The sequence below is a fragment of the Chelonia mydas genome, chromosome 11, assembly GCF_015237465.2.
Source record: "Chelonia mydas isolate rCheMyd1 chromosome 11, rCheMyd1.pri.v2, whole genome shotgun sequence".
Lineage (NCBI taxonomy): Eukaryota > Metazoa > Chordata > Testudines > Cheloniidae > Chelonia > Chelonia mydas.
In genome coordinates, this window is record NC_051251.2 from 10,906,575 (window position 1) to 10,931,735 (window position 25,161).

The 25,161-nt window shown below is 43.5% G+C and overlaps 1 protein-coding gene and 1 long non-coding RNA gene across 2 annotated transcripts in view; one reads left to right on the plus strand and one right to left on the minus strand.

Annotated features, from left to right (window-relative positions):
• The window catches only part of PDIA5 (protein disulfide isomerase family A member 5), a 119,004-nt gene that overhangs the window by 59,411 nt on the left and 34,432 nt on the right, over positions 1–25,161 (plus strand). Inside the window, exons 11-12 of the mRNA XM_037912015.2 lie at positions 107–243; positions 23,437–23,507. Coding sequence (XP_037767943.2) covers positions 107–243; positions 23,437–23,507 — 208 coding nt within the window. The remainder of the gene's footprint in view (positions 1–106; positions 244–23,436; positions 23,508–25,161) is intronic.
• The window catches only part of LOC119567310, a 52,147-nt gene continuing 50,302 nt past the window's right edge, over positions 23,317–25,161 (minus strand). The window contains exon 3 of the long non-coding RNA XR_005227267.2: positions 23,317–24,151. This is a non-coding gene — a long non-coding RNA (uncharacterized LOC119567310). The remainder of the gene's footprint in view (positions 24,152–25,161) is intronic.

Consider the following 25,161-nt stretch of genomic DNA (forward strand, 5'->3'; position numbering starts at 1 on the left):
TTGGTGTTTGCACAATCAGATTGATTTCCTGCAATCTGGTTGGCTGAAATGATTGCTATTTAACACAGAAGAGCTTCCTCTCAGCTGTGTATGTTTTGTTTTGTAGTCCCCAGCCACCTCAGCCACAGGCCCCGGAGACTCCCTGGGCAGATGAGGAGAATGCTGTTTATCATCTGACGGATGAAGACTTTGACAAGTTTATAAAGGAGCATTCGTCTGTACTAGTGATGTTCCACGCACCATGTGAGTTTGCATTTTCCATTCTGTAGTCTGATGCAAATTCCTGTTTATAAATAAGAAGAGGGTTATTTCCATCTCAGTCTCTCTCACAAACACAATCTGAATGTCAAGATGCAGATTTTTTTAAAATGACCCTCCTAAAAGAAAATTGGCTTGAAATGTTCATAAGTTCAGAACACAGGTGAGGAGCTGGAGATAGCTTTTATTTTATTTTTTTACTGCAGTTGAAAAACTTAATGTGTTGAATATTATGGACACTCATTATTTTACAAAGCGGTCGCCTCATATTCAGCTCATCCCGTGCCTTGTCCCGCTTCCACTGCAGGGGATCTAGTGGATTGAGCATGTAACTGAGAGCCAGGTATTCCTGAGTCCTAATCCCATTGCCTCTAACTTTTCACTTTGCAGCCTTGAGTAAGTCACTGGTGCCTATCTGCCTCAGTTTCCCCAGTCTGCCAGAATAGAGACAACAGAAGTTGTGTACTTCCCAGGGGTGTGGTGACAGCTGGTTAGTTTGTGTTGATAAAGGGCTTTGAAAACCTAAAGTGCTGTAGCATTGTTGGTATTTTAATGTTAATTATTTTTCTTAAAATAAATTGAGGTGGGTTGGATTACTTGAATTTTCATCTTGAGCAGGGCAAATGCAGGATCTTGACTCAGATCATTGCCTTTGTGCTCCTTTTATGGACTCGTCCAAGCAGAGTGCTCTAAAGTGACCATGAGAGAGTATTTGGAGCACATTTTAAGTTGACTCCTGAGGTTGGTGGTGCTTGATTGGCACATCTTGGGTTGTCTCGGAGGCTGTGAGCAGGCCTTGCCATGATGTTCCATGCTGTGTGTTATCTGCACGTTGAACTACTGAGAGGCACTCTATTTTAGTAGATCACTTGGTGCACAGTTGAAGACCACCCAGATACTTCTGCTAGTGGAGAATGTGGTAGCCTGCTTACTTATTCTGCGTCCAATGCATATAACACTACAGTTATGCAGATTGCCCTGGCTGCCAATTTGTTTATGGGTACAATTCAGGATCATGATTTTAATCTATATAGCCCAGTATGGCGTAGCTCCTGTCTCTTCGTATGCACCTTCCTGGCAATTGCAGTCAGCTGGGACGTTCGCTCTGATGTACCTAGATTTGAACACCACGGAGGGTCTGGAGGCAGCGTGTTCTCAATTAGCAGTCTTTGGCTGTAAGGTCGAAATCTTAGCCCTCTTGGGGGGTTCGTGGCTCAAGGGTTGAAATCCTGGTACTAGCACTTAAATTCTGGCTCTGTTCAAATCAATGGGAGTTTTGCTGTTGACTTCAGTGGAGCCGGGATTTCACCCTAGAACGTTCTTTTCCAGCAAAATCCAAGTTGCAAGGCCTGTCTCTTTAAGGAGGCCATGTGGGTAACATTGTCAAAAGAACCTGGGGCCCAGTTGTGCAATCACTCTACTCCTATTGGTCCCTACCAGTATTTGTCCCACCTGGCCTAAAGTGGAGTAAAAAGCATGTTTACTCTTAGAATAAGTCCTTTTAAACAGAGCTTTTTTTATTTGGGGCATAGAAGACGTGGTGTGACTTGTTTACATCCAGAAAATTCCTACCAAAGATAGGTGTGTATACATGCAGAATCCAGCCTACAAAGATGTAAAAGATTCTCACTCACAAAAATCCTCTCCAGGCATCGGCAGCAGAGGGTGGGCATGCAAACTAATTAACAACAGACAGCTATCCTAAACATTATCTCCATGATTAAAAGGTCTTCTCCAGGCACTTCTTAAATTTGCTAATGGAGTCACCTTACGAATATTAGGAGATAAATTACTCTAGCAGAACATGCAGTAAAGGCAAAGGACATCTCATCATTATTTGTTTTGACCTTGGGAAACTTAGAAGAAGTGAATGTGTCTTCATTTAAAATATATGCACATTGGTCTCAGAAGAGAGAAGATAAAAAATCGAAAGGACAGGAATTCTGGATATACTCTGTGCAAGTTCTTTTGGTAGAGGCAGAATTATGGCAGTGATGCTTTAACTGTAGTTTCATAGCTAGCCAAAGTACTAATAGACGTAGTATTAAGAGACCACAGGAAAATAGAAGTATTTTTTTAACGTTCTATTGAGCCAAACTCCACCATGATATAATTCTGTAGTTCCATGGCATTTTGCCAGGGATATATTTGGCCAATTGTATCTCCTTAGCTACTAATGATAGAATCTGGTCCCCAGGGACTAATATCTTTAATCATGATGATTTGCACCTTATTTCACAAGTAACCCCACTGAAGTAATTTGGACCATGGTGGAGTAAAGCGCTACTCAGCCAGAGTAATGGTATCAGAACAGAGTCTTCCGTGGCAAGTGCAGCCCCATACTACTAGTGCAGTCCAGTGAGAGCAGGTGCATATATTGACCACCACTGGCAATGCAGCTCACGCACCCAGTTAATCAACCTGTGCCTAGTCTGGGGATAAAAACTTAGATTTGCTTTGAAACTTGGTGCATAAGTGGGCAGGGAAGTGCACTGCTTCAAGTCACGAAGGGCTTGTCTACACTTGCAGCTGCACAGCTGTAGCCCTTAGTGAAGCTGCTATGCATTGGCATAGGTACTCCACCTCCCTGAGAGCTGTGTTGGCGGGAGAAGCCCTCCTTTTGACATAACGCTATCTGCAGCGAGGGTTAGGTCGGTAACTATGTCACTCAGGGATGTGGATTTTCTACACCCCTGAACAATCTAATTATACCAACATAAGTTTGTAGTGTAAGCAAGGACTAAGGTTAGGTTTTCATTTTTCAAGTTAGTTTAGGCACAGTGGAGGGTTTTTAACCTTCTGAAACAAATTGCATTGTAAAGCTCTCAAGAGGATGTTCAGCTAATCTGAAAATTTGGATGGGGGAACCGTAAATAACAGTCAGGTGCTCTTTTATGAAGTGTGAATCTGAAGGCCACCTCTTAACCATCCAGGCAGGGCGTGTATCATTGCATTCAAATGTTTTGATTCATTTCTGTAACTATTAGCTAACATGCCTTCAGCTTTGCCATGATCCTGGATTACTGTGATATACTTCTACCTTAATCCCTATATAAATCTTTGTATTGGTGTGACGGGGTCCCGGGGTGCAACCTGGACTGTGGGATCACTGAGCCCTCTGCCCAACCAGGCTGGGGTATCCTTCTCTCACTGTGATGCTGTTGCCAAGCTACAAACCTCTGACAGGTGCTGCACTTACACAGACATTCACAAGCAGGGGGACATGAATGATCTTTCCGCCATTCATGAACCAACAAAAGAGAGGCTTCTGCTAATTCCCCCCAGCTCCCAGCCTTGCACCCAGTACTGTACCGTCTTGCACTGGTCAGGAGGCTGACGACTGTAAGTTCATTACCCAGTCTGCCCCGCCTCAATGTGGAGAGGACACACACTCGCCTTTGTAAACTAAGCTGAGATTTCCCAAACACCCCAACAAAACACACTGCTCTAGGTAAAATACGAAACAGATTTATTAACTACCGAAAGATAGATTTTAAATGACTATAAGTAGGAAGCATAGAGATCAAAGTTGGTTACTTAAGAAATAAAAAATAAATTCACAGTCTGAGTTCTACAAACTAAACAGGATTTGAATCAAGAAATGTCTCACCTTGATAGATGGTACAAACAGGTCACAGATCTTCAATACACAGGCTAAGACTCTTTTTCAGCCTGGGACCACCCTCCCCCAGTTCAGTCTTTTGTCCTCCAGATGTGTTTCCAGGTGTTGAGTTGTGGGGGGAGAGAGACTGAATGATGATGTCACTTCCCTTCTTTTATAGTTTCTTCCAGCTTGCTGGAACCATCTTTTGCTGTGACATGAGGGTCTGCCCCCATTGGTCAAGCAGTCTCCATTGTCTACGTGCTCTCTCTGAAAAGTCTTCTAGGTTTGCTGTTGGGAGAGTAGATTCCCTTTAATGGGCCGTCAGCACATGTCTGGCTACTCCATTGTTTTACCTGAAAGGCTGGTTGTGGGTGTTCCCAACCTCACAACATATTTCAGTAACATGTACACCAATGCTTTATAGCCTCACATACAATCCAACAGAATATTAATGTTCAACAGAGTCAGACTTTTAAAATGATACCTCATAAGTCGTATTTTGTACAAAACATCTCATAATTATATGACAGTGGGGAATATGCAGGTTCCAGGGTGCTGCTTTAAGGTATAGAGTGGCACAGTTGGAATCTGTTATCTTGAAAGAAATAGATATTTATTTATGTGAGTGGTGAGTTCCTTGTGGACTAAATCTGGCTGCACTTTGATTCTTCCATCTCAACGTTGCACTGAAAGGGTGAAAACCTGCTTCATTTAAACAGACTTACATCTTTTCTTGTATTATTTCTCTTTGTTGTTCTGGCTGTTCCATGTTCCAGTGCTGATCATACAGAAATATGCTGTCCCAGAAGCCTTCCTCCTCACAGCAGGGGGTGTTTCATTCACAGTTCGTTAGCATGGGCCCGCACAGCTTTGCTTTGGAGCTGAATGGTTTCAGCCAGAGCTATTACTCTCACCTCCCCACCATAATGTAGAGGCAACTGTGCAATTTATAATAGAGAAGGTCTGAAAAGCCCCAGAGTCAAGACTTTCAAGAATAGGAGCCTAAATTTAGACTCCTGAATCCATATTTAGGAACCTACGAAAGGGGCCGGCCTTTCTGAAGCATCCAGCTGTTCCTGTTGACTGCAGAGCTGTGTGCTGAGCGCTTCTGAAAAATCTGTCCGGTTCATTTCGGTTCCTAACATGAAAATCTAGCCCATTAGGTCTAGACTGCTGGTAATATGTTACATTCCTAAGTCCTTGGGCACTTAAGTCAAGGCCCAATGGACTCCTAAATCCTTTAGGCACTTTTGAACATTTTACCCTGCATCTCTCTTGTGCAAATAATTTGGTGAGGCACATGTGAAACAATCCCTAAAAAAAAAAAAAAAGGGGGGGGGGGGGGCGGGGAGAAATAATCACCAAACTAATGGAACTGGGGAATCTCTTGGACAATATTTCTCAAAGGATAAAATAAGCTCCACACATTTTTTCCTACACTTAATTATTCCCCCCCACTGTATTTCCCTCCGAAGCATGAGCTCTATTAAGTTTCATACAATATAAGTCTGAGCCTCTGATAAGTCAATGGAAATGCTGCTAAAGGGCATTTAATGTCTTGAATTGAAATTAAAATCCATTCGGAATGGATTTTAAAATCGCCTGTATCTCATACATAGGAGATACTGTTCATTACGTTTTCTTAACCCAGGTGACATTGGTAACATTTAAAATAATGTCACCATTCCCTTTACATCATGTAGAAATGACCTCTTGAGCGCTCATCTCCTGGGGTGTATTAAGCGGTACAGATTCAGCAGCAAGTCCCAGTTGCTAGGGCAGTGAAAGTTGTTACTCCCTGATGGTGGTTTGGTGGCCTGGGCAGGGACTTAAGGCTGATTCCCTTCCCACACTCTGTCAGCTCTGATGAAGTCAGAACTGGTGGAAGTGAGAGGAGAATTGGACCAGCTGTTTTTAGGATTAAACAATGAAAAAAATATTATTACAATCACTTCCTCTAAGTCTCAAAGCCTAACTCACGTTAAATCCACTTCCAAGCAGATCACTCCTCTCTCCAGGGCTGACTCAGGCATACGATTAACCTGTTGCAGAGGACCTGGTGATTGCAAAATTACTGTTGCTGCTGTTTCTCTGCCTTAGGAGCCATATTCTTCTTCCCATTCTGGTGAGCAGGGCAGAAAGGGAGTACTCTTCATATCTCCTGGATGTCAATATCCACAAAGGTGCAGCTGGTGATGCACATCATCTCAGTTTAATCATAAACAGAAGGTCTGGTGAGAACAAATCTAGAGCTGGTAGAAATGTTTCCAGTTTTGGAACTTCATTGAGGTTTTATTGAAATTCCCTTTCCCCCTCTTTAGAAACACTTTCCTGGTGTGCTGTTCCCTTTATTCCTCCCCCAACCAGCTCTATAAATTACATGATAGAGGTTTTTTCAAGTAGGTGATTTAGCCACACAGTTCTCTTCACTTGTAGTGGGAGCTGTGTGGCAAAATCCCCCCAGTTGGCTCTGAAAAATCTCAGCCCATATTTTTCTTTTTAATCAGTGAAGCCCAAAATGTTTTGAGACGTGCACTCCGAATGCTGAGCAATTAACCCAATGTGAGCAAAGGGCTCAGAATCCTAAACACAGAGGAGTCTAGTGCTCTCCTGCTGACTTCAGTGGAGTTACTTCTGATGCTTACTGCGAGTGAAGAACTGGGACAATAGATTTCACTTCTTACTTTCAAAAACAAAAACTCAACCCCCCAAACAGATTTCAGAACTCTAAATGAATTAATAAATCTTCCTTCCGGTTCCCAGGGGCACATGCTCTGGAGACTCCTTACAAAACAGCTGCCATGGTAGTTAGCTCTAATTGGTACCTCTCTGGCAGTTCCAGCAGAGGGGCCAAGGGTTGAAGAGGCTGGAGACTGGATTTACTGTGCAGCTTTAAAAGCAGTCCTTACAGGACAGGTTGAAGCTCATTAGCAGTGCAGTGTGGGCAGGCCTTATAAAATACAAACTCATCCCATTAATTTTTTTTTTATGGTACTCTGTGATTTGATCAGGACGAGCAGTACTAGGGCAGCGGTTTTGTTCTAAATTAGTGCAGTTTGGTGCACGGGTGAGGGAGCAAACAGATTTTTGTTTGTTAGATATTTTGTTAAGTTCTGTATGAAGAGCAGGTAAAAAGGATCCTTCACTTCTTCTTGAGGGATGACATGTCTGTGCACTTGAGAACTTACTTTGAAAATCCTTCAAGGAGCATTCCCATGTTGGTCTCATGCGGTGGCTAAGTACAGAACTTCCATGTGGCAGTTGTCACCAGCATTAAATTCACTAATAAGGGCAAAATAGAGAGCAATGGGGAGACCTTTCCAAACTGTATACATAACCCGTGATGGGAAAGTGTGATCTTTTGTTCCCCTCTAGTGGCTGGCCTGCATAAGCAGTTGGAGTCCATTGCTACTTCCAGCTAGGAGTCTGTTAGCTCCGATAGTAAAGATTCATTCTTTTTAGTTGTGAAGGTCTTGAGTTCAAATCTCACTGTTGATCCAAATAGGATCAGTTAAATAAAATGGTGCCTGATGTGGCGTTCAAACACAGAGAGACCTCAGATATTTTGGCCATCAGGGGATCAGTTACAGAGGCATACTTTCTGCAGTGTAGGATGGAGAGTTTTTTACCTGGAGTTTATTTGTATTTCCTGTTTTCAGTCATTCATAGCTTTCAGAAAATGTAAACTCTGAGGCTGATGTTTTCCAGGCTTGGTTTCCCTCAGTCAGGGAAAGTCCCTTTTGAGTTTCCTGGTGAAATTCAGTCTTTGAAAATTGGATTTTACACACGAGTAATACATTTTACCAAGTATAACATTATTTAACTTCAATCACATGAGAGAGAGAAACGAAGATGTATTGTGCTTGGTACATTAGCCGCAGAGTAAAATAAATTACTGGAGTAAAATAATTGTTTGTAGTGAATGAGGCAGGCATTCACAAGAGCCTTGCCTCGTTGTCTGCATATCTTGTAAGAGGGCATCACCCCATGTACACTAAGTAAGGGTACATATGAGCCCACTGACTGAAAAGGTGTGTGGCATGATGCACACTTTAGAAAGTATTCTCTGAGGGATTGAGCCACCTCCCATTGAAGACAATGGAAAGGCTCCCATTGGCGTCATTGAGAATTGGATGAAGCCTTGAACGAGGTAAGGTTTCTCTGGACCATCATCTTATTTACTGTGCATCTTCTGCCTTGTACTGTGTCAATCCTGGGGGTGGGGGTAGAAACAGGGTAGATCTCACAAGGCTCTGGAAAGGGGATGGGACTTTCTATGTATTTCAAAAGGGAAAAAAGGAAGAAGAAAAAGAGAACTTCCATCCATAAAACTTGTTTAAATAACATCATAAGAACATAAGAATGGCCATAGTGGGTAAGACCAATGGTCCATCTAGCCCAGTTTCAGTCTTTCATGAGCGGCCGATGCCAGATGCTTCAGAGGGAATGAATAGAACAGGGCAATTTATCTGGTGATCCATCCCCTGTCATCCAGTCCCAGCTTCTAGCAGTCAGAGGTTTAGGATGCCCAGACCATGCGGTTGCGTCCCTAAGCATCTTGGCTAATAGCCATTGAGGGACCTTTTCTCCCTGAGCTTATTTAATTATTTTTTTAACTCAGTTATACTTTTTGCCTCCACAACACCATCTGGCAACAAGTTCCACAGGTTGACTGTGTTGTGTGAAGAAGTACCTCCTTCTGTTTGTTTTAAACCTGCAGCCTGTTAATTTCATTGGGTCACCCCTGGTTCTTGTGTCATCTGAAAGGGTAAATAACACTTCCCTACTCACTTTCTCCACACCAGTCATGATTTTATAGACCTCTGTTATATCCCCCCTTGGTCATCTCTTTTCCAAGATGAACAGTCCCAGTCTTTTTAATCTCTCCTCATATGGCAGCTGTTCCATCCCCCTCATCATTTGTGTTGCCCTTCTCTGTACTTTTTCCAGTTCTAATTTATCTTTTTTTGGAGATGGGGCTACTGGAACTGCATGTAATACTCAAGGTGTGGGCATACTATGGATTTATATAGTGACATTATGATATTTTCTGTCTTCTTATCTATCCCTTGTCTAATGGTTCCTAACACTGTTAGCTTTTTTGACTACCGCTGCACATTGAGCAGATGTTGTCAGAGAATATCCACAGTGACTCCAAGATCTCTTTCTTGAGTGGTAACAGCTAATTTAGACCCCATCATTTTGTATGTATAGTTGGGATTATGTTTTCCAGTGTGCATTACTTTGCATTTATCAACATTGAATTTCATCTGCTATTTTCTTGTCCAGTCACCCAGTTCTGTGAGAGCTTTTTGTAACTCTTCAGCTTTGGACTTAACTATCTTGAGTGATTCTCAATCATCTGCAAACTTTGTGACCTCACTGTTTACTCTGTTTTCCAGCTCATTTATGAATATGTTGAACAGCACTGGTTCCAGTACAGATCCTTGGGAGACCCTTCTCTTTATCTCTGTCCATGTGAAAACTGACCATTTATTCCTATTCTTTGTTTCCTATCTTTTAATCATTTGCTGATCCCTGAGAGGACCTTCCCTTTTATTCCATGATTGCCTAGCTCGCTTAAGAACCTTTGGTGTGGAACCTTGTCAAAGGCTGTCTGAAAGTCCAAATGCACTATATTGACTGGATCACCCTTATCCACATGTCTGACCCCCTCAAAGAACTCCAATAGATTAGTGAGGCATAATTTTGCCTTTACAAAAGTCGTGTTGATTCCTCTAAATTGCAAAGTGAAACACTCCTAAGTCTGGAAATGACAAAATTACTTAAAGTTTGAATCATAATGCAAACGCACAAGAACGCTCAGAAACTACGGTGTGGAGTGCTGATATAAGAAACTGATTGGTAGATGAAAGGGAAGCAAACATCTTAATTTTACCATTTCTTGACTTTTGAGTGCCTAACTACATAATAATATTAATGTCCTTTTCGAGCATTGCTTTTTATGGAATGTATACTAAAATGTTCCCTCTGGCAAATAATTCAGTATGTCAGCTTTCATCAGTTTTTTTCATCTGAATTCTAAACCCCTCAGAAAGGTGCTACTGTACAGCAGAAGTTCGTAGACTCTCTTCTACTACAGTGTAAATGGTTCAGCTACAATCTTGGGCCCTTATCCTACTCTCAGTGAAGCCAACTGAGGTTTTGCCACTGATTTCAGTAGGATCAGGATAGGCCCCCTTAGAAAATCCAAACAGTACATGAACAAAATGTTTCAAAGGGTGTTGATTTAGAAATATAAAGTGTTTGATATTGCAGAGTTTTTAAAACCAACAACAAAAGAAATCCAAGGGAGCAGACTACACAGTAGACAATTCACTATCATATCCATCAAACTAATTACAGCACCAACTTTTAGTACAGCAGTTAGTCACATGCATTAGAACAGGCGTCCCTGAAAATGCAGTAATACCATTAACCTGTAAAATGAAAATCCTGCTATTGATTTTTTTGAGCTCTTGAAAAATGTAGGTGGGATTGTGGTGATAAAAAAAATCAATGCGAGTTTATAGCGATAGATCATGTAAATAAGAGTCAGAACGTTGTAAAAATCCTAGCCACCAAGTTGTGCAGTAAAACTTGGGTGGCTAATCAAAAGGACCAGGGCATCAAAGACAGTCCATGGTCTCTCTTCTGTACGTAACCTTTATCAGTTGTATAATAGTAAGGGATTTATCTGTTGAGTGTTCCCAGGGCACACTGATGTGACTAGAGGAAGGTTTGTCCACTGTTAGGGATAGTCTGGGACTTAGACCCAGGTTTAATTTTCTGCTCTTCCACAGACTTTCTCTGTGTCCTTGGACAAGTCCCTCAACCTATCTGTGCCTTGGTTTCCCTTCTGTAAAATGAGGATAAGAGTACTTTCCCTACCTCCCGGGGGTCACAAGGATAAATACAGTCCAAAAGATTGCAAGGTGCTTAGATACTACAAGGCACCAGAAAATCACCCCAGCTCCCAGCCTTGCACCCGAGAAATATACTATCTTATAGGTCGAGATCCCCTTGGACAGTACAAGCTCATTAATAAGTCCGCCACTTCTGCAAAGGAAAGTGGACATGAATGAGCCTTTATAATCTGAACTGAGATTCCCCAACCGCTTCAACCAAAAACACGCTGTTTTAGATAAAATATAAAACAGATTTGTTAACTACAGAGATAGATTTTAAGCGATTATAAGTAGCAGACAGAGATCAAAATTGGTTACCTAAGAAATAAAAATAGAAACGCAGTCTAAATTCTGACTTTAACAAACTAAGTAAGATTTGAATTAAGGAGTCTGTCACCCTAACAGACATTACAGGCAGCTCACAGTTCAGCTGGAAGGTCCCTTCCAGCCTGGGACCAATCTCCCTAGTTCAAAGTCTGTCTTTCAGGTGTTGAGATTGTGGGAGAGGAGGAGGGGACAGGTCAAGTGATGATGTCATTGTCTCTCTTTTCTATACTCTTCCAGCTGCTAGAAAGCTTGCTGTGACTTGGATTGCATACGTACTTTCTCTGAGAAGCCTCTGTGATCGTGGATTCTTCTTGATGGGCTATTAACACCTGTCTGGCCAGTGATAACTGCTCCTTTGTTTCAGAGTAGCAGCCGTGTTAGTCTGTGTTTGCAAAAAGCAAAGGAGTACTTGTGGCACCTTAGAGACTAACAAATTTATTTGAGCATAAGCTTTCGTGAGCTCACAAAAGCTTATGCTCAAATAAATTTGTTAGTCTCTAAGGTGCCACAAGTACTCCTTTTCTTTTTGCTCCTTTGTTGCTACTGAAAGGCCAGCTGGGGGTGTCTCCCAGTCTCCTAACATATTTCAGTAATACATATAGCAATACCTCATAACTTCACATACAATTATAGTACGTACATTCCAACAGGCTATTAAGGTTGAACAGATCAAGACTTTTAAAACGATACCTCACAAGGCATGTGTTTTACAAAACCTATCATAATCATCTAACATTGGTGAATAAGGGGGTTCCAGAGTGCTAATTTGAGGTACAGAGTGTCACAACCACCTTAAAGGGTTCAGAGCTATTTCATTTTTCTTGGCCTTGCTGCTGGGATAGACAATGAGGGTGTGTTTATGATGAAGGGTTTGGTGGTGGTGGTTGTGGTGGTGTTTTTTGGTGATGTTGAAACTTGTCTCTAACAGCCTTTGGTCATTGCAGGCCTGGGAGACTTCTTCTGGAAAAGAATCATGGTTTGTAGCCTTATTTTGCTTGCTTCTAATGACTGATTAACCTATTAAACCATTTCTTACCGTTAAAGCAGCCATTTGTTTATTTCATTTTGAATGAATTCCCTCCCTCGCCCAGAATATAGAACCAATTAGCTTCATATATGGTGCAAAATTTCTAGTCATAAGGTCCCCTATAGTATCTGTGCCACATGATAGCTAAGAGTCTCTCATTGCTTTGATGCTAGAGCCACTCTCTGTTTTTTCTGGGCCTTGCATCATTTCCTCTAGACTGAATTTAAGAACAATCTCTGGTTAGATTAGACAAATCAGTGTGGGGGGGGGGGGCAGGGAAGAGGTTGACTTTTCTTGTTTGTTTAAGTTCATTTTCCTAAATACTGTGTGGTTTTGCTCAATTTTCTGTTGTCCTCTGCAAATAGGGAACTTGGCCTGCCAACCCTGTAAAGTAATCAGGGAACTGACCATCAAAATGGTACCTTCTTCCGCCATGTATCTGCTCCCTGGGTGTTTGAGACATGTGTTTACTAGTTTTGCTGACAAAAACCCTGTTAGCACTGGAGAGGATCTACAGCTGTAGAGGAATGATCTGGATTCTCTTTGACCTGCCATCCTGCCTACCATCTTTCTGCTGTAATCCTCTCAGAGGTTCCGATCAAACGGGGAATGGACCAGGTCAGTAGTTGGATGGGGCCACCTCCAAGGGATGACTTGGTGTTGGTGTTACTCTTTCTTCTGACTTAGTAATGAACCAGTACCTCAATATGATGATGGGGACAGTGTGTGGGGGAAGGTGATGGTTTCTGGAAGAGATATCTGACTGTTCACTTGTGGTTACTAAGTATCCCACAGCACTTTTTCTAATAGTGTGTGTGTGTGTGCGTGCGCGTGTGTGCGCATGCACGCGCACAGGTGGAGTTCCCACCCTGCTCTGAATCTAAACAGAAAATACACAGTCCGCATAAAATTCAAACTTACCCCCTTCCTGGAGTTTGCCTTTGTTGGTAACAACACAAATCCAACATCACTCTAATTTCTCTCCAAGCTTGGCTTCTCTTAAAGTTTTCCCTTTAGGACCTCTGTGTCCCACACCCTAGTTCCCTCAGCCTCTGAGAGGATCCAGTCCCACTTACAGGGGTCAAACTGCTCACATCAGGATAACTCTGAGGAATGCCACATTCTTATACAGGCTCCAGAACCTGTTGTCCTGCTGCAGGATGTTAACCCTGATGTCCTGAGCAAACTGCATCTTGGATTATGATGTTCTGCGCCCTTAAACTCCCCTTGCAATTTCAGCGAGTTACATTACTTTTTGCTATCTGGCCTGAACTCTGTTTCTGTAGTGTTGTGTTGTAGCTAAATCCTAAATGAAGAATCTGTCCTGGTGCTGGTGGTATAACAGGTCAGGAAGAATACAACTTAACCTCCCCCTGAGACAAGTTTGTGTTTGCAGGGCTGGCAGTTGCGGGGGGAATCATTTTATGACTTATGAACAAAGTGCATCTCGGAGGGAGGGAAGTTTGTGGTACCAACCTCTATCAACACTTCCCACAGATTGGGAATCTGTTTAATTTCCATGGAGTGTACCATGTGACCTCAAAAAATTGAGACTAGGGATGTAAAGGCTCTGGCATAGCAAGATCAATGTCTGGAAGCTGCAGCAAGACAAATTCAGAATAGAAATAAGACAATTTTTTTAACAAAAAGAAAAGGAGTACTTGTGGCACCTTAGAGACTAACCAATTTATTTGAGCATAAGCTTTCGTGAGCTACAGCTCACTTCATCAGAAAATGGGTGAATGCACAAAGGATTTCTGACAGAAGCATTGAATAAAACTCTCTAGTTTTATCTGATTTCTTCCACAGAAGACAGTGATCACCCGAGCCCATTTTTTTAAACGTAAGTCCGTTTAGCAAAACTTTTGGATTACCTTTCTAAAAACAATCATGAATCTTTTTGCTATCTGCAAGATTTTTGTGCCTTCAGGCGCACCGTAATGCTCGTAAGAGGAAAGGAAATCCAATTCTTGACCTTCAGTTCAACTATATTTCCCCTCCTTCTGCGGCGATGATAATTTAGGGTATTTTAAAGTTTAGGGTATAAAAGCCAAAGCAGCAGTGGTTGCCACAGTCAGAGTTGCATACCTTTCCAATCTCATGTTTTCAGTTGCTGAGAACTTAATAGAGTGCTACGCCTTGATCGACCCTCTAGATCTGATGCGGTAGATGGCAATGCAATTCTTTCCTCTCTTTTGGACTTGATTGCGCAGCTCCTTCCTCCTTATGTGGATACTGCTCAGGAGTCACTTGAAGTGGAGCATTCAGAGGAACACTACTTGAAGAAGGAGGGGTTACTCACCCTGTGCAGTAACTGTAGTTCTCAGAGCTGTGTCGCGATGGGTGCTCCACTATTCACCCTCTTTCCCCTCTGCTTCAGAGTTTCCTTCTGAGACTTGGCGATGGAGAAGGAACTGGGGACGGTTTGGCCACATGGCCTGATAAAGCCTTGATCTGATAGACAGGATATGGGGCATATGTGCACATGAAGTGGAGCACCCATAGGGACACACATCTCTAAGAACTACACTCACTGCACAGGGCGAGTAACCTCTCTTTTCCCATTAGGTTAACAGAAATATTTGTAGTATGCAGCCATAGGGGAATGCAGAAATGGCACGTTCTAATGAATATTGATAAATGCTAATGTTGTCTGAATAGCTTGTCAATAGAAGGAATTTAATAATGATTCTTTAGAATCTTTATTCACAATTTAATTGGTCTCTAGGGTTCTGCAGATCGGAAATTGCTTGTTCTCAATCAGCTGGAGGTTGGTGATGATCTTTATCTCTTGCTTGTCGTGTACCTGCCTTCTCTTGACAGCCTCAGACAATGCTGTGTGGAAATGAGAGGCTGTGACCAAAATAGTGATATTTATATAGCCTTAACTTGAGAGAAACTAACCGTAAATAAATGCCATGGAGGAGCAGTGATATTTGTATTCTGGGGGCAGCAGTAAGGCTGTCTATGCAGTAGCTTGGTTGTTGGATAATTGGTTTGCTGCATGTCTTCTATAGGCAGAACTGTGAGTTTTCAGGGGTAGAAATATATACATTTTTAGCAGTGGTTTTGAAACAATTTGCTGCAATACACTGTAGTTTTGTGTCTTTTTAATGGTACCAAGTGTCACATATAATAAATAATAGTGCTGTTTATTTGGGGGAGGGAAGGAATTCTTTTTAGTTAAAAGAAAAGGAGTACTTGTGGCACCTTAGAGACTAACCAGTTTATTTGAGCATGAGCTTTCGTGAGCTACAGCTCACTTCATCGGATGCATAGCATATCGTGGAAACTGCAGAAGACATTATATACACACAGAGACCATGAAACAAAACTTCCTCCCACCCCACTCCCCCGCTGGCCACAGCTTATCTAAAGTGATCATCAAGTAGAGCCATTTCCAGCACAAATCCAGGTTTTCTCACCCTTCCCCCCCCCCCCCACACACACATACAAACTCACTCTCCTGCTGGCAACAGCCCATCCCCCTTTGAAACCCCTCTTTATAATGCGCATGATAATCAAGGTGGGTCACCTCCAGCACTAATCCAGGTTTTCTCACCCCCCCCCCCCGCCCACACCCCCCTCCAAAAACCACACACACAAACTCATTCTCCTGCTGGCAACAGCTCATCTTACAATGTGCACAGCAATAATCCAAGTTTAACCAGAACGTCTTGGGGGGGGGGTTTGCAGGAAAAAAACAAGGGGAGACAGGCTACCTTGCATAATGACTTAGCCACTCCCAGTCTCTATTCAAGCCCAAATTAATAGTATCCAATTTGCAAATGAATTCTAATTCAGCAGTTTCTCGCTGGAGTCTGGATTTGAAGTTTTTTTGCTTTAAGATAGCGACCCTCATGTCTATGATTGCGTGATCAGAGAGATTGAAGTGTTCTCCGACTGGTTTATGAATGTTATAATTCTTGACATCTGATTTGTGTCCATTTATTCTTTTACGTAGAGACTTTTGCCTACAGACAGCCCCCCAACCTGAAGCGAATACTCACCAACAACCACATACCACAACCTATCCTGAAGGATGACCCAACACTCTCACAAATCTTGGGAGAAAGGCCAGTCCTTGCCTACAGACAGCCCCCCAACCTGAAGCGAATACTCACCAACAACCACATACCACACAACAGAACCACTAGCCCAGGAACCTATCCTTGCAACAAAGCCCGTTGCCAACTGTGCCCACATATCTATTCAGGGGACACCATCACAGGGCCTAACAACATCAGCCACACTATCAGAGGCTCGTTCACCTGCACATCCACCAATGTGATATATGCCATCATATGCCAGCAATGCCCCTCTGCCATGTACATTGGTCAAACTGGACAGTCTCTACGTAAAAGAATAAATGGACACAAATCAGATGTCAAGAATTATAACATTCATAAACCAGTCGGAGAACACTTCAATCTCTCTGGTCACGCAATCACAGACATGAGGGTCGCTATCTTAAAGCAAAAAAAACTTCAAATCCAGACTCCAGCGAGAAACTGCTGAATTGGAATTCATTTGCAAATTGGATACTATTAATTTGGGCTTGAATAGAGACTGGGAGTGGCTAAGTCATTATGCAAGGTAGCCTGTCTCCCCTTGTTTTTTTCCTGCAACCCCCCCCCCCCAAGACGTTCTGGTTAAACTTGGATTATTGCTGTGCACATTGTAAGATGAGCTGTTGCCAGCAGGAGAATGAGTTTGTGTGTGTGGTTTTTGGAGGGGGGTGTGTGTGGGGGGGGGGAGGGGGGGTGAGAAAACCTGGATTAGTGCTGGAGGTGACCCACCTTGATTATCATGCGCATTATAAAGAGGGGTTTCAAAGGGGGATGGGCTGTTGCCAGCAGGAGAGTGAGTTTGTATGTGTGTGTGTGTTGGGGGGGGGGAAGGGTGAGAAAACCTGGATTTGTGCTGGAAATGGCTCTACTTGATGATCACTTTAGATAAGCTGTTGCCAGCGGGGGAGTGGGGTGGGAGGAAGTTTTGTTTCATGGTCTCTGTGTGTATATAATGTCTTCTGCAGTTTCCACGATATGCTATGCATCCGATGAAGTGAGCTGTAGCTCACGAAAGCTCATGCTCAAATAAACTGGTTAGTCTCTAAGGTGCCACAAGTACTCCTTTTCTTTTTAGTTAAAGATCTACACTGCCATGTAAAAGGTCTAGATTCAGTTTCCATTCCTGATCTCTTGCTCTCTAGACCACAGGGTTGGGTTTACTGTGTAGGAGGTCGTGTATGTATGGAAGAGGGAGCAGAGTGCAGTACTGGGCATTGGTGAATTTGAGTTAAGACCTGCAGCATTGGAACAGACTAGTTATCCATCTGATTCAGTATCCTGTAAAGCTTAGCATGTTTCCTGCTGGGCTTTTGGTCTTTTATTTTAATCTATTATTAGCTGAAGGCTAAAATTCAGGTACTTCCGATCTTTACAGGTAGAAAGCATTTTACTCCACTTGGAGATGAGTTTGATAATTGCAGCGGTTGTTGTGGAATATGAACGTTGCCATCTCTGTAGTGCATCCATGATTAATTTTTATTTTAAAGGCGAGATTGTTCTATCAGATAACCCATAGCTAATAACGGTGACTTAGATTTTTCATTGCAGGTCAGTTCAGCCAGGTGGCAGAATAGATGGTTTCATTGCAAAGAATTGTATGCTCATGTCTTCATTCAGTAATTCTCCTTTGCAGTGTGATGTCTGAACCACTCTGCTGTCCCTTATTTTCACTTGCTAAATGCTACTATTCTATTGTGGGAAGGAGCATGTTAGAGATCCAGATAAGAGTGTAGAGTGGCATTTTCAAATGTATCAAAGTGGATCCAAAGTACCAGTCCCACTGAGAGCTAGTAGGATTTATGCTCCCAAGTCACTTAGGTATTTTTGAAAATCTACTCCCTAGCCCTCAGATACTTCCAGTTTTCATCATAGCAAACAATGGGCCTCAGTCCATGCCGCATGACTCCAGTTTTACGGTGGTGAGCTACATTGGTATAAAGATGCAGTAAGACAGTGGTGAATCAGGGCCAGTCTGTCCCTTAGCCCTATGGGGCCAAATCCTCAGGTGGCGTGAATTGGCTATTCCTGGGGGAATTCTGCACCAAAAAATTACAAATTCTGTGTACAATATTTTAAAATTCTGCAAAATTCTGCATATTTTTATTTGTCAAAATAACACAATGTAGTCACACCAGTTTCAATTTTTTGGTAATTTATGTCAAAATATTTGTCAGCAAGTATTTTTGTAACAATACAGACAACAAAAAAAATACAGGAAATGTTTTTGGACAAATAGATTCCTTACTAGGCAAATTAATACTGAACTTGGAGTAATAATTCATTTAAACTACAGTACAGAAACATATTTCCTGCACCCCTCAGAAGCAATGCAAAGGGGGAGTCCAGGGTAATGGAAGAGATGAGGGAGTGAGAAGTAATTGCTGGGAAGGAGCCTGGGGGGTGAACCTGGAAGGTTGGGGTTGGTGGTGTGTGTGTGTGTGTAAGTAAATATGGAACCTTTTTTGGGGAGGGTGGAGGGAGAATTGGGGAGCCTCCCCCATGCAAACCCTGGCTGACCCCTAGTCTCTCCCACTCAGTCAGGCACATCTGCCCTGTCCCCAAGTGTCCCTGCACCCCCACTGAGGCACCCCCTGTCCCCATGTATCTCTTTATTCCCACTCAGCTGCACCATGTGTCCCTGTACCCTCCCCTGTCCCCCTGGTGTCCCGCCACCCCCACTCAACCACCCCCAACCCCCCATCCCCATGTGTTCCAGCACCTCCACTCAGCCTCCCCTTGTTCCCATGTGTCCTCGTCCTCCTCTTTCCCCCAGTGTCTCTAGATCCCCATTCATCCACCCATTTTCCCCCATCCCCATGCATCTCTGCGCCCCCACTCAGCCACCCCTGCCTCCATGTAGCTCTGCACCCCCACTCCATTCTGTACGTCTCAGTAGCCCTTCTGAACCCTAGTCTGTGTGACCCTGCCAGGCAGCCCTTATAACCCTCTCTGTCTCCCCCTCCATATCCCAGGCCTCCTCACCTGGCCCCACAGGCAAGGCACTGTGATAAACTCAGCCTCTGCTCTCCCTATCGGTTGCTGACCGCTACGAGTGGTGAACCAGCTGCCTCTGTTCTGGCACCACAGCAGCCCCTGGTGGGAAAAAGGCGTAACTGCAGAGCCTTTCTGTCAGAATGTATTTTCTGTGGGGGGAAAAAAAGTCTGTGGGACACATGAATTCTGCACTTGTGCAGTGGCACAGAATTCCCCCAACAGTAATTGGCATGGCTCGTTTGGTTTCACTAGAGGCACATGGATTTACACCAGAGGAAGATCTGGCCCCTGAGGCTCTAAGGCAGGGGTTCTCAAATTTCATTGCACCGTGACCCTCCCTTCTGACAATAAAGTTACTATATGACCCCTGGGGTGGGGGGTGTCGGATCCCGAGCCCTGTCCCCCTGGGTGGGGTGAAAAGGATTCACAGCACAAACCCCGCTGCCCTGGGTGGTGGTGGAATTCAGGGTTCAGTTTCAGCCCTGGGTCCCAGCAAGTCTAATGATTAAAATGGGGTCGCAACCCACATTGGGGTCCTGACCCACCATTTGAGAACTGCTGCTCTAAGGTGCTTTTATTCTATTTTGAGGAGAGCTCACAGAGCACCGTCCTCTGTTGCTGCATTATCACAAGAAGACTGAAACGTTGGTAATGGCATCTTCAAAGGTGGACCTCACAGCTGCCGCCGATTTAGGCATATGTCTGCAAAATTCTTCAGCGTGCTGTCTGTAATAAAAGCTCCCTCCTATACCTACAAGCCTGCTTGTTAGTTCTGTTTGTAACTGTGGTTTCCTGGACTGGAGCAGAACCTAGGTAGTATGGAAATGTTCAGTTGCTCACCGATGATGTAAGTCTCTTAGTAACCCATCCCTTCGTCGATATACTTCTACCTCTTCCAAATTAGTATCATCCCACTGGTTTGTATCTGAAAGTGCTTTCAACTGCTAGCAATTGGAATGTGCCAAGTTACAGTCTTATCTGCCCGACAGTGGGGTTTTGGGTTCCTGATTGTTGCAGTTTTTATGCCCAATCCCTGTGCTTTCTCTGCCCTGGAATGATACAGAGGACGTTGAACATCATGATTCTGGCTGTTGTCATTGAGCCTTCTGACTCCTGATTAACAGCAACTGCATTGGAGGAAGAAGTTGTTTATTCCCGTGGTTACTTAAGTCGGTTGAGAACATAAATTATAAATAAGGAAACTGGAACTCTGTTCATGCAGGTATTTTAAAACAATTAGCAAGGGCTTGTTTTACACAGTGTGTATAGTACTTGATTTTTTGTAGCTTTTTTTTAAAGTTTAGATCCCTCTCTTTTCAGTATGGAATATTAATAATTTACACTTTTTTTATGTATCACATTTCACTGCAGTGGCTCAAAGCATTTCACCTTTCTTAAGCCCTGCGGACTAGGTAAGATGTCCATTTAATAGGTGGAGGAAGCTCTGAGGCACAGAAATGTCAAGTCATTTGCCGAAGATGATTCTGCAAATCTACAGAGCCCAGGTCTGGTTTTCTAGCTGTGGGGTGAGAGTCACTAATTTTCACTTCCTCATGCGTTCCTCTTATCCTGTGATATGAGTCTAAGGATACGTCTACACTGCGAAAAATAAACTCTGGCAGTGTGTCTCATGCCTGGGTCAACTGACTCACAGGGCTCATGCGATGGGGCTAAAAACAGCAGTGTAGACATTCCTGCTCAGGCTGGAGATGGGGTTCCAAGCACCTCCCCTGTTACTGAGTGTGAGAGCCAGGGTCCAGCCCAAGCAGGAATGTTGATGGCTATTTTTAGTGCCATAGCGCGAGCCCGAGTCAGTTGACCCAGGCACTGAGACTGTATGCCACGGGGGGGTGTGTGTGTGTGTTTTGCAGTGTAGACATACCCTAAGGCTCCCAGTTATCCTTATTCTCACTTATCTACAGTCCTACTCTCTCCCGTGTCTCAGATGTTCCCAATAGCCCCAGCCAGGGGAGACAACGAAGGAGTTTTTGCAGCAAGTATCAAGACATCCTTGCACTTGATTGTGACCTCTCTTCCTCTTCTGGGACTGGATAGGTCACTTTCCTTGTGTTGTCTTTTGCTTTTAATGGCACCTCATGTCAATATACACGTAACACAAAAGTGCATCTGAGCTGTGATTCAAAGTGCTCTTTATTTACAGGGTGGGGGAATAACACAAAATGAATAAAGATCCCTACTCAGAAAAAGTTAAATAAATCAATCCAAGTCTGTGTCAGTGAGAACTGTCAATCCCTCCCAGAAAGCTGTGTGACTGCAGAATTTCTGCAGTGGCAAATAAATCATCGCACAAGCTTTTTGCAGACTGTTAGAAACGGGATGAGCGGTGACAGTGGTGCTAAGATAGTAACTCTTTAGGCTATTCCAACTTCTTTCTGAATAGAATTTCACCTCTTAGTGGATCACATCTGGTTCCAAGCTCAGGGCTTCTGCTCTTCTAACTGCAAAAGCTTTTGTAGCTCCCCAAGGCAAGGAGTTTCAGTTGCAAGACCAACCTGATTCTGCCATTTTAATGGCTTTAAAACTTCATTTGTTTTACTCACATTGAAAGTGTCTCCTGGTATCAACTTTAGCAGTTGGGGCTGTACCTAATTGTTTCATAGATGTTACGCCATAATGTTGTGATTTAGGTCCTGTCTGTGATGGGCTTTGAACCTAATGTAACCACAGTTCCATCTGTAATGGGTGCAAATACGGGTGTCTGGCCAGGTTTTAACAACATGTTCAAGCTTAGGTCCATGACTGCTCTGGTTTTGACTCTTTCCTCCAGAATCCCTCCACTGGGCTTCAGCTGGCCCAGCTTCGTCTCAGTGCACTCTTTGACAATGGTTTAAAACTAGCCCCGGTGCTGCCTACCCAGCCTAGAAAACCACTTTTGCTGGAGCCTTACTGAAATGGACATCAAGCCCTGTTTTCAAATATAGTATTCAAAGCCCAGTAAAGACAGGGCTTTTGAGTGCCTATTACAGCAACAAGCAAAGGAGGAGAACAACATGACTGACAGCAACCTAGGGGGAAAATAAAGCGCCTGTAGGGATTTGATTCCCACCAGGTATCTAAATGCAATACATCCCTTTTGCAGCACAGTACATTAACCGCCTTCAGGGTTTCTGCCTGTTTAAAGCTGTTGATAACCAGTTCTAGTGCTTTCAAGCTCTCGCCCCTTGACAAATGGTGGGCCAACCCTATTCTGCTTTTCCCCCGGCCAGAGGGAACCTACTCTGTGTTTGCCTGTTCTGGGGGGAATGGAAAGAGTTATGGGAGTGCAATGAAGTGGGCCATTCTGAAGGGTCGTATACAGGACTCCAACTACAAATGCCCAGGGCAGAGCTTTCATGTCCTGGCTGGGTGCTCAACCTGCATGGAGGCCTTGGAAGGGCTTGTACTGTTAAAAAGCAGCTTTAAACAAATTGCTTAGGTGTAAATGAGTTTTTCTGATCACCCGAACATAATGCGCCTTTGTTTTATGTTATGATAATGATTCTTTAGGTGAGGCTTTTCATCTATTGATCTGAATGGCTCTGTGTTTGTACAGCACTTGGCAGAACTGGGTCCTGGGTCCATGAGTAGGGCTCCTAGGAGCTACAGTAATAAAATAATAAATAACTTCACACAGGAAGTACCTTTTATCTCCATTTTACAGGCCTTGCCTTCATTAAGAATATATGTGTTGGTGTAATTACATGGAAGTGATTAAGCTGGTGCAAACTCCTAATATAGGCTGGCTGCACCAGTATAAAGTGGGACTTGTATCACTGCAGTATAATCCAGATTAAATTGCTAATTTAAAATGCACCAGCATAAGCCCGATTTTAAATTGATGAAGTTACCACAGTACATCATTTCTCTAAGTAGATAAGAATTTGAAAATTGAGGCAAGAGAAGTTGAGTGACTTGACCAAGGCTGCACTGCATGTCAGTGGCTTGACAGATACTGTGTGTTCTGTACTTCTGATTCATTTCCAGGATCCTGCAGAATGTGTCCATTGCATTTGTTTAAACAATCTAAATTCTAGTGACCATTTTGGAAATGATCCTAAATATTGCTGAAGCTTTAAAAATGAAACATGTTCTGAATTCGAGTAAATCTCTACTACATGGTTCTGGACATTGACAGTGGCTGGATGGGGCAATGACTAACCATGGAGTGATTCTTTGTTTTTAGTGAAGCTCTAAATCCAACTGCCAATATTGCGTAATGTAGAGTTTAATTTGGGTTTTCTCTGGCAGGGTGCGGGCACTGTAAGAAAATGAAGCCAGAGTATGAGACGGCCGCAGAGATGCTGCACGGAGCCAGTGATGTAAACTAATTTCCTTTATTTTCCTCTTTTCAAATAATCCATTATAAATACCAGAAGTAATATAAATGACTTTTCCATCCCTCCCTGCCACAATTTTAGCTGTTCTCATCCTCCCACAGGGCCCTCCATGATGTGCTTCCAAAGTACAGTCTCATCGGTAATGCATGAGCCTTGCCAACGTGTTAGCAAGAACATTCTGTCTTGAGTGAAAACAAAATTGCCAAATGATTATATATTCTGCTGTAGGGCCTTATTTATACACAATATGATCAAACCCAAATATAATGTGGAAATGTTTATTTTCCCATTAATTAAAGGCCTCATGCTAAATGCAAATTAAGAAGACGTGAGGTTTCGTTTATGGTGTGGATGTAAAAATTTAACAGGCTTGTTTCTCCTCTTGCATACATTGATTTTACACTGGTGTCATTCCATTGTACATCAGTGTAAATAAGAGGAGAATCTCAGGCCCAGTGATGATGATGATCACGGTTGTTGATTCAGCACCGTCATGGGACAGGCCGTACAGGAATGAAAGAGATGGTCATTGCAGTTCAGACACTCAATGTCTCGGAGACAGTGGTCTTGTCTCAAAGCACAGTTGGTCCTTCAGTAATGCTCCCTTCCATGAAGCCCATCAAGCCCTTCCAAAGAAAGGAGAGTCAGTTAAGGGGGAATTTGAATGAAGAGTGGTTATTTGGCACAAGAGTGTATTGGAGTTGCAGGAGAAGACCTGAGGAGAGAAGGCATGAAGATGAGAATGGGAGGACGTGAAAGGGGCATTTAGAAGGTTTTATGCGGAGGGGGGAGGAGGTAGGAGGAAGTGGGGGAATAGATGTAGGAGAGGATGATGCAGACACTTAAAAGTGAGATGGCGGCTTGAAGTTGATGCAGAATATGAGAAGAAGCCAGAGGAGGGCTTCAGAGAGTGTAGTGACATGGTTAGAGTGGTTAATTTATCAGCAGCATTTGGTATTGATTGGAAGGGTGCAGGAGGAAGTATGGGAGGCCATATAGAAGAGGCAGGATTGCAGTACTGGAAGCAAGCACTGGCCAAGGAATGGACAGTGAGTTAGTGGGAGGACTGGAGACAACAGGGTAGGTTTGTAGCAATGTCGTAAGGGAAAAAACAACTGCCTGCGGGTTAGGAGGAAAAGGCAGGGGAGCATCTTGGCACCATGACAGGTTGGGGAGTGGAGTAGGAAAGTGGAGTTTTCAACAACGGCGCACAGGAGATTTCAGTGGGAGGGGTTTGGATCAGGAGCTCAGTTTGCTTCATGCTGCTTCTCAGTTGGTGGGAGGGCATCCAGGATGAGATGTGGGACTGGGCAAAAGGCAGGTGGGGTGGAGAGAGGGCTCTGAGGGTGGGTAATTGAAGGGTAGAGAGTGTATCAAGGTCACCCATATTTAATAATTTTTGTGGCAAAGGGAAAATCCTGCTCCCCTATGTGGCCATGCATAGCAATAGAACCAAGACAGTCCCACTGTGCTGGATGTGGGGATGAGAGTTGCGCAGGTGGGCCACCCTGGCACAGGGCGGGATGAGGCAGGACCAGAGGATCTGCTGATGCATGTGTCCTCCGGTCGTCGTCCTCAGCTCTCCTGTGGCCAGGGCATATGAAGGCTGTGGATGGCCTTTGAAGCCATTGGACTG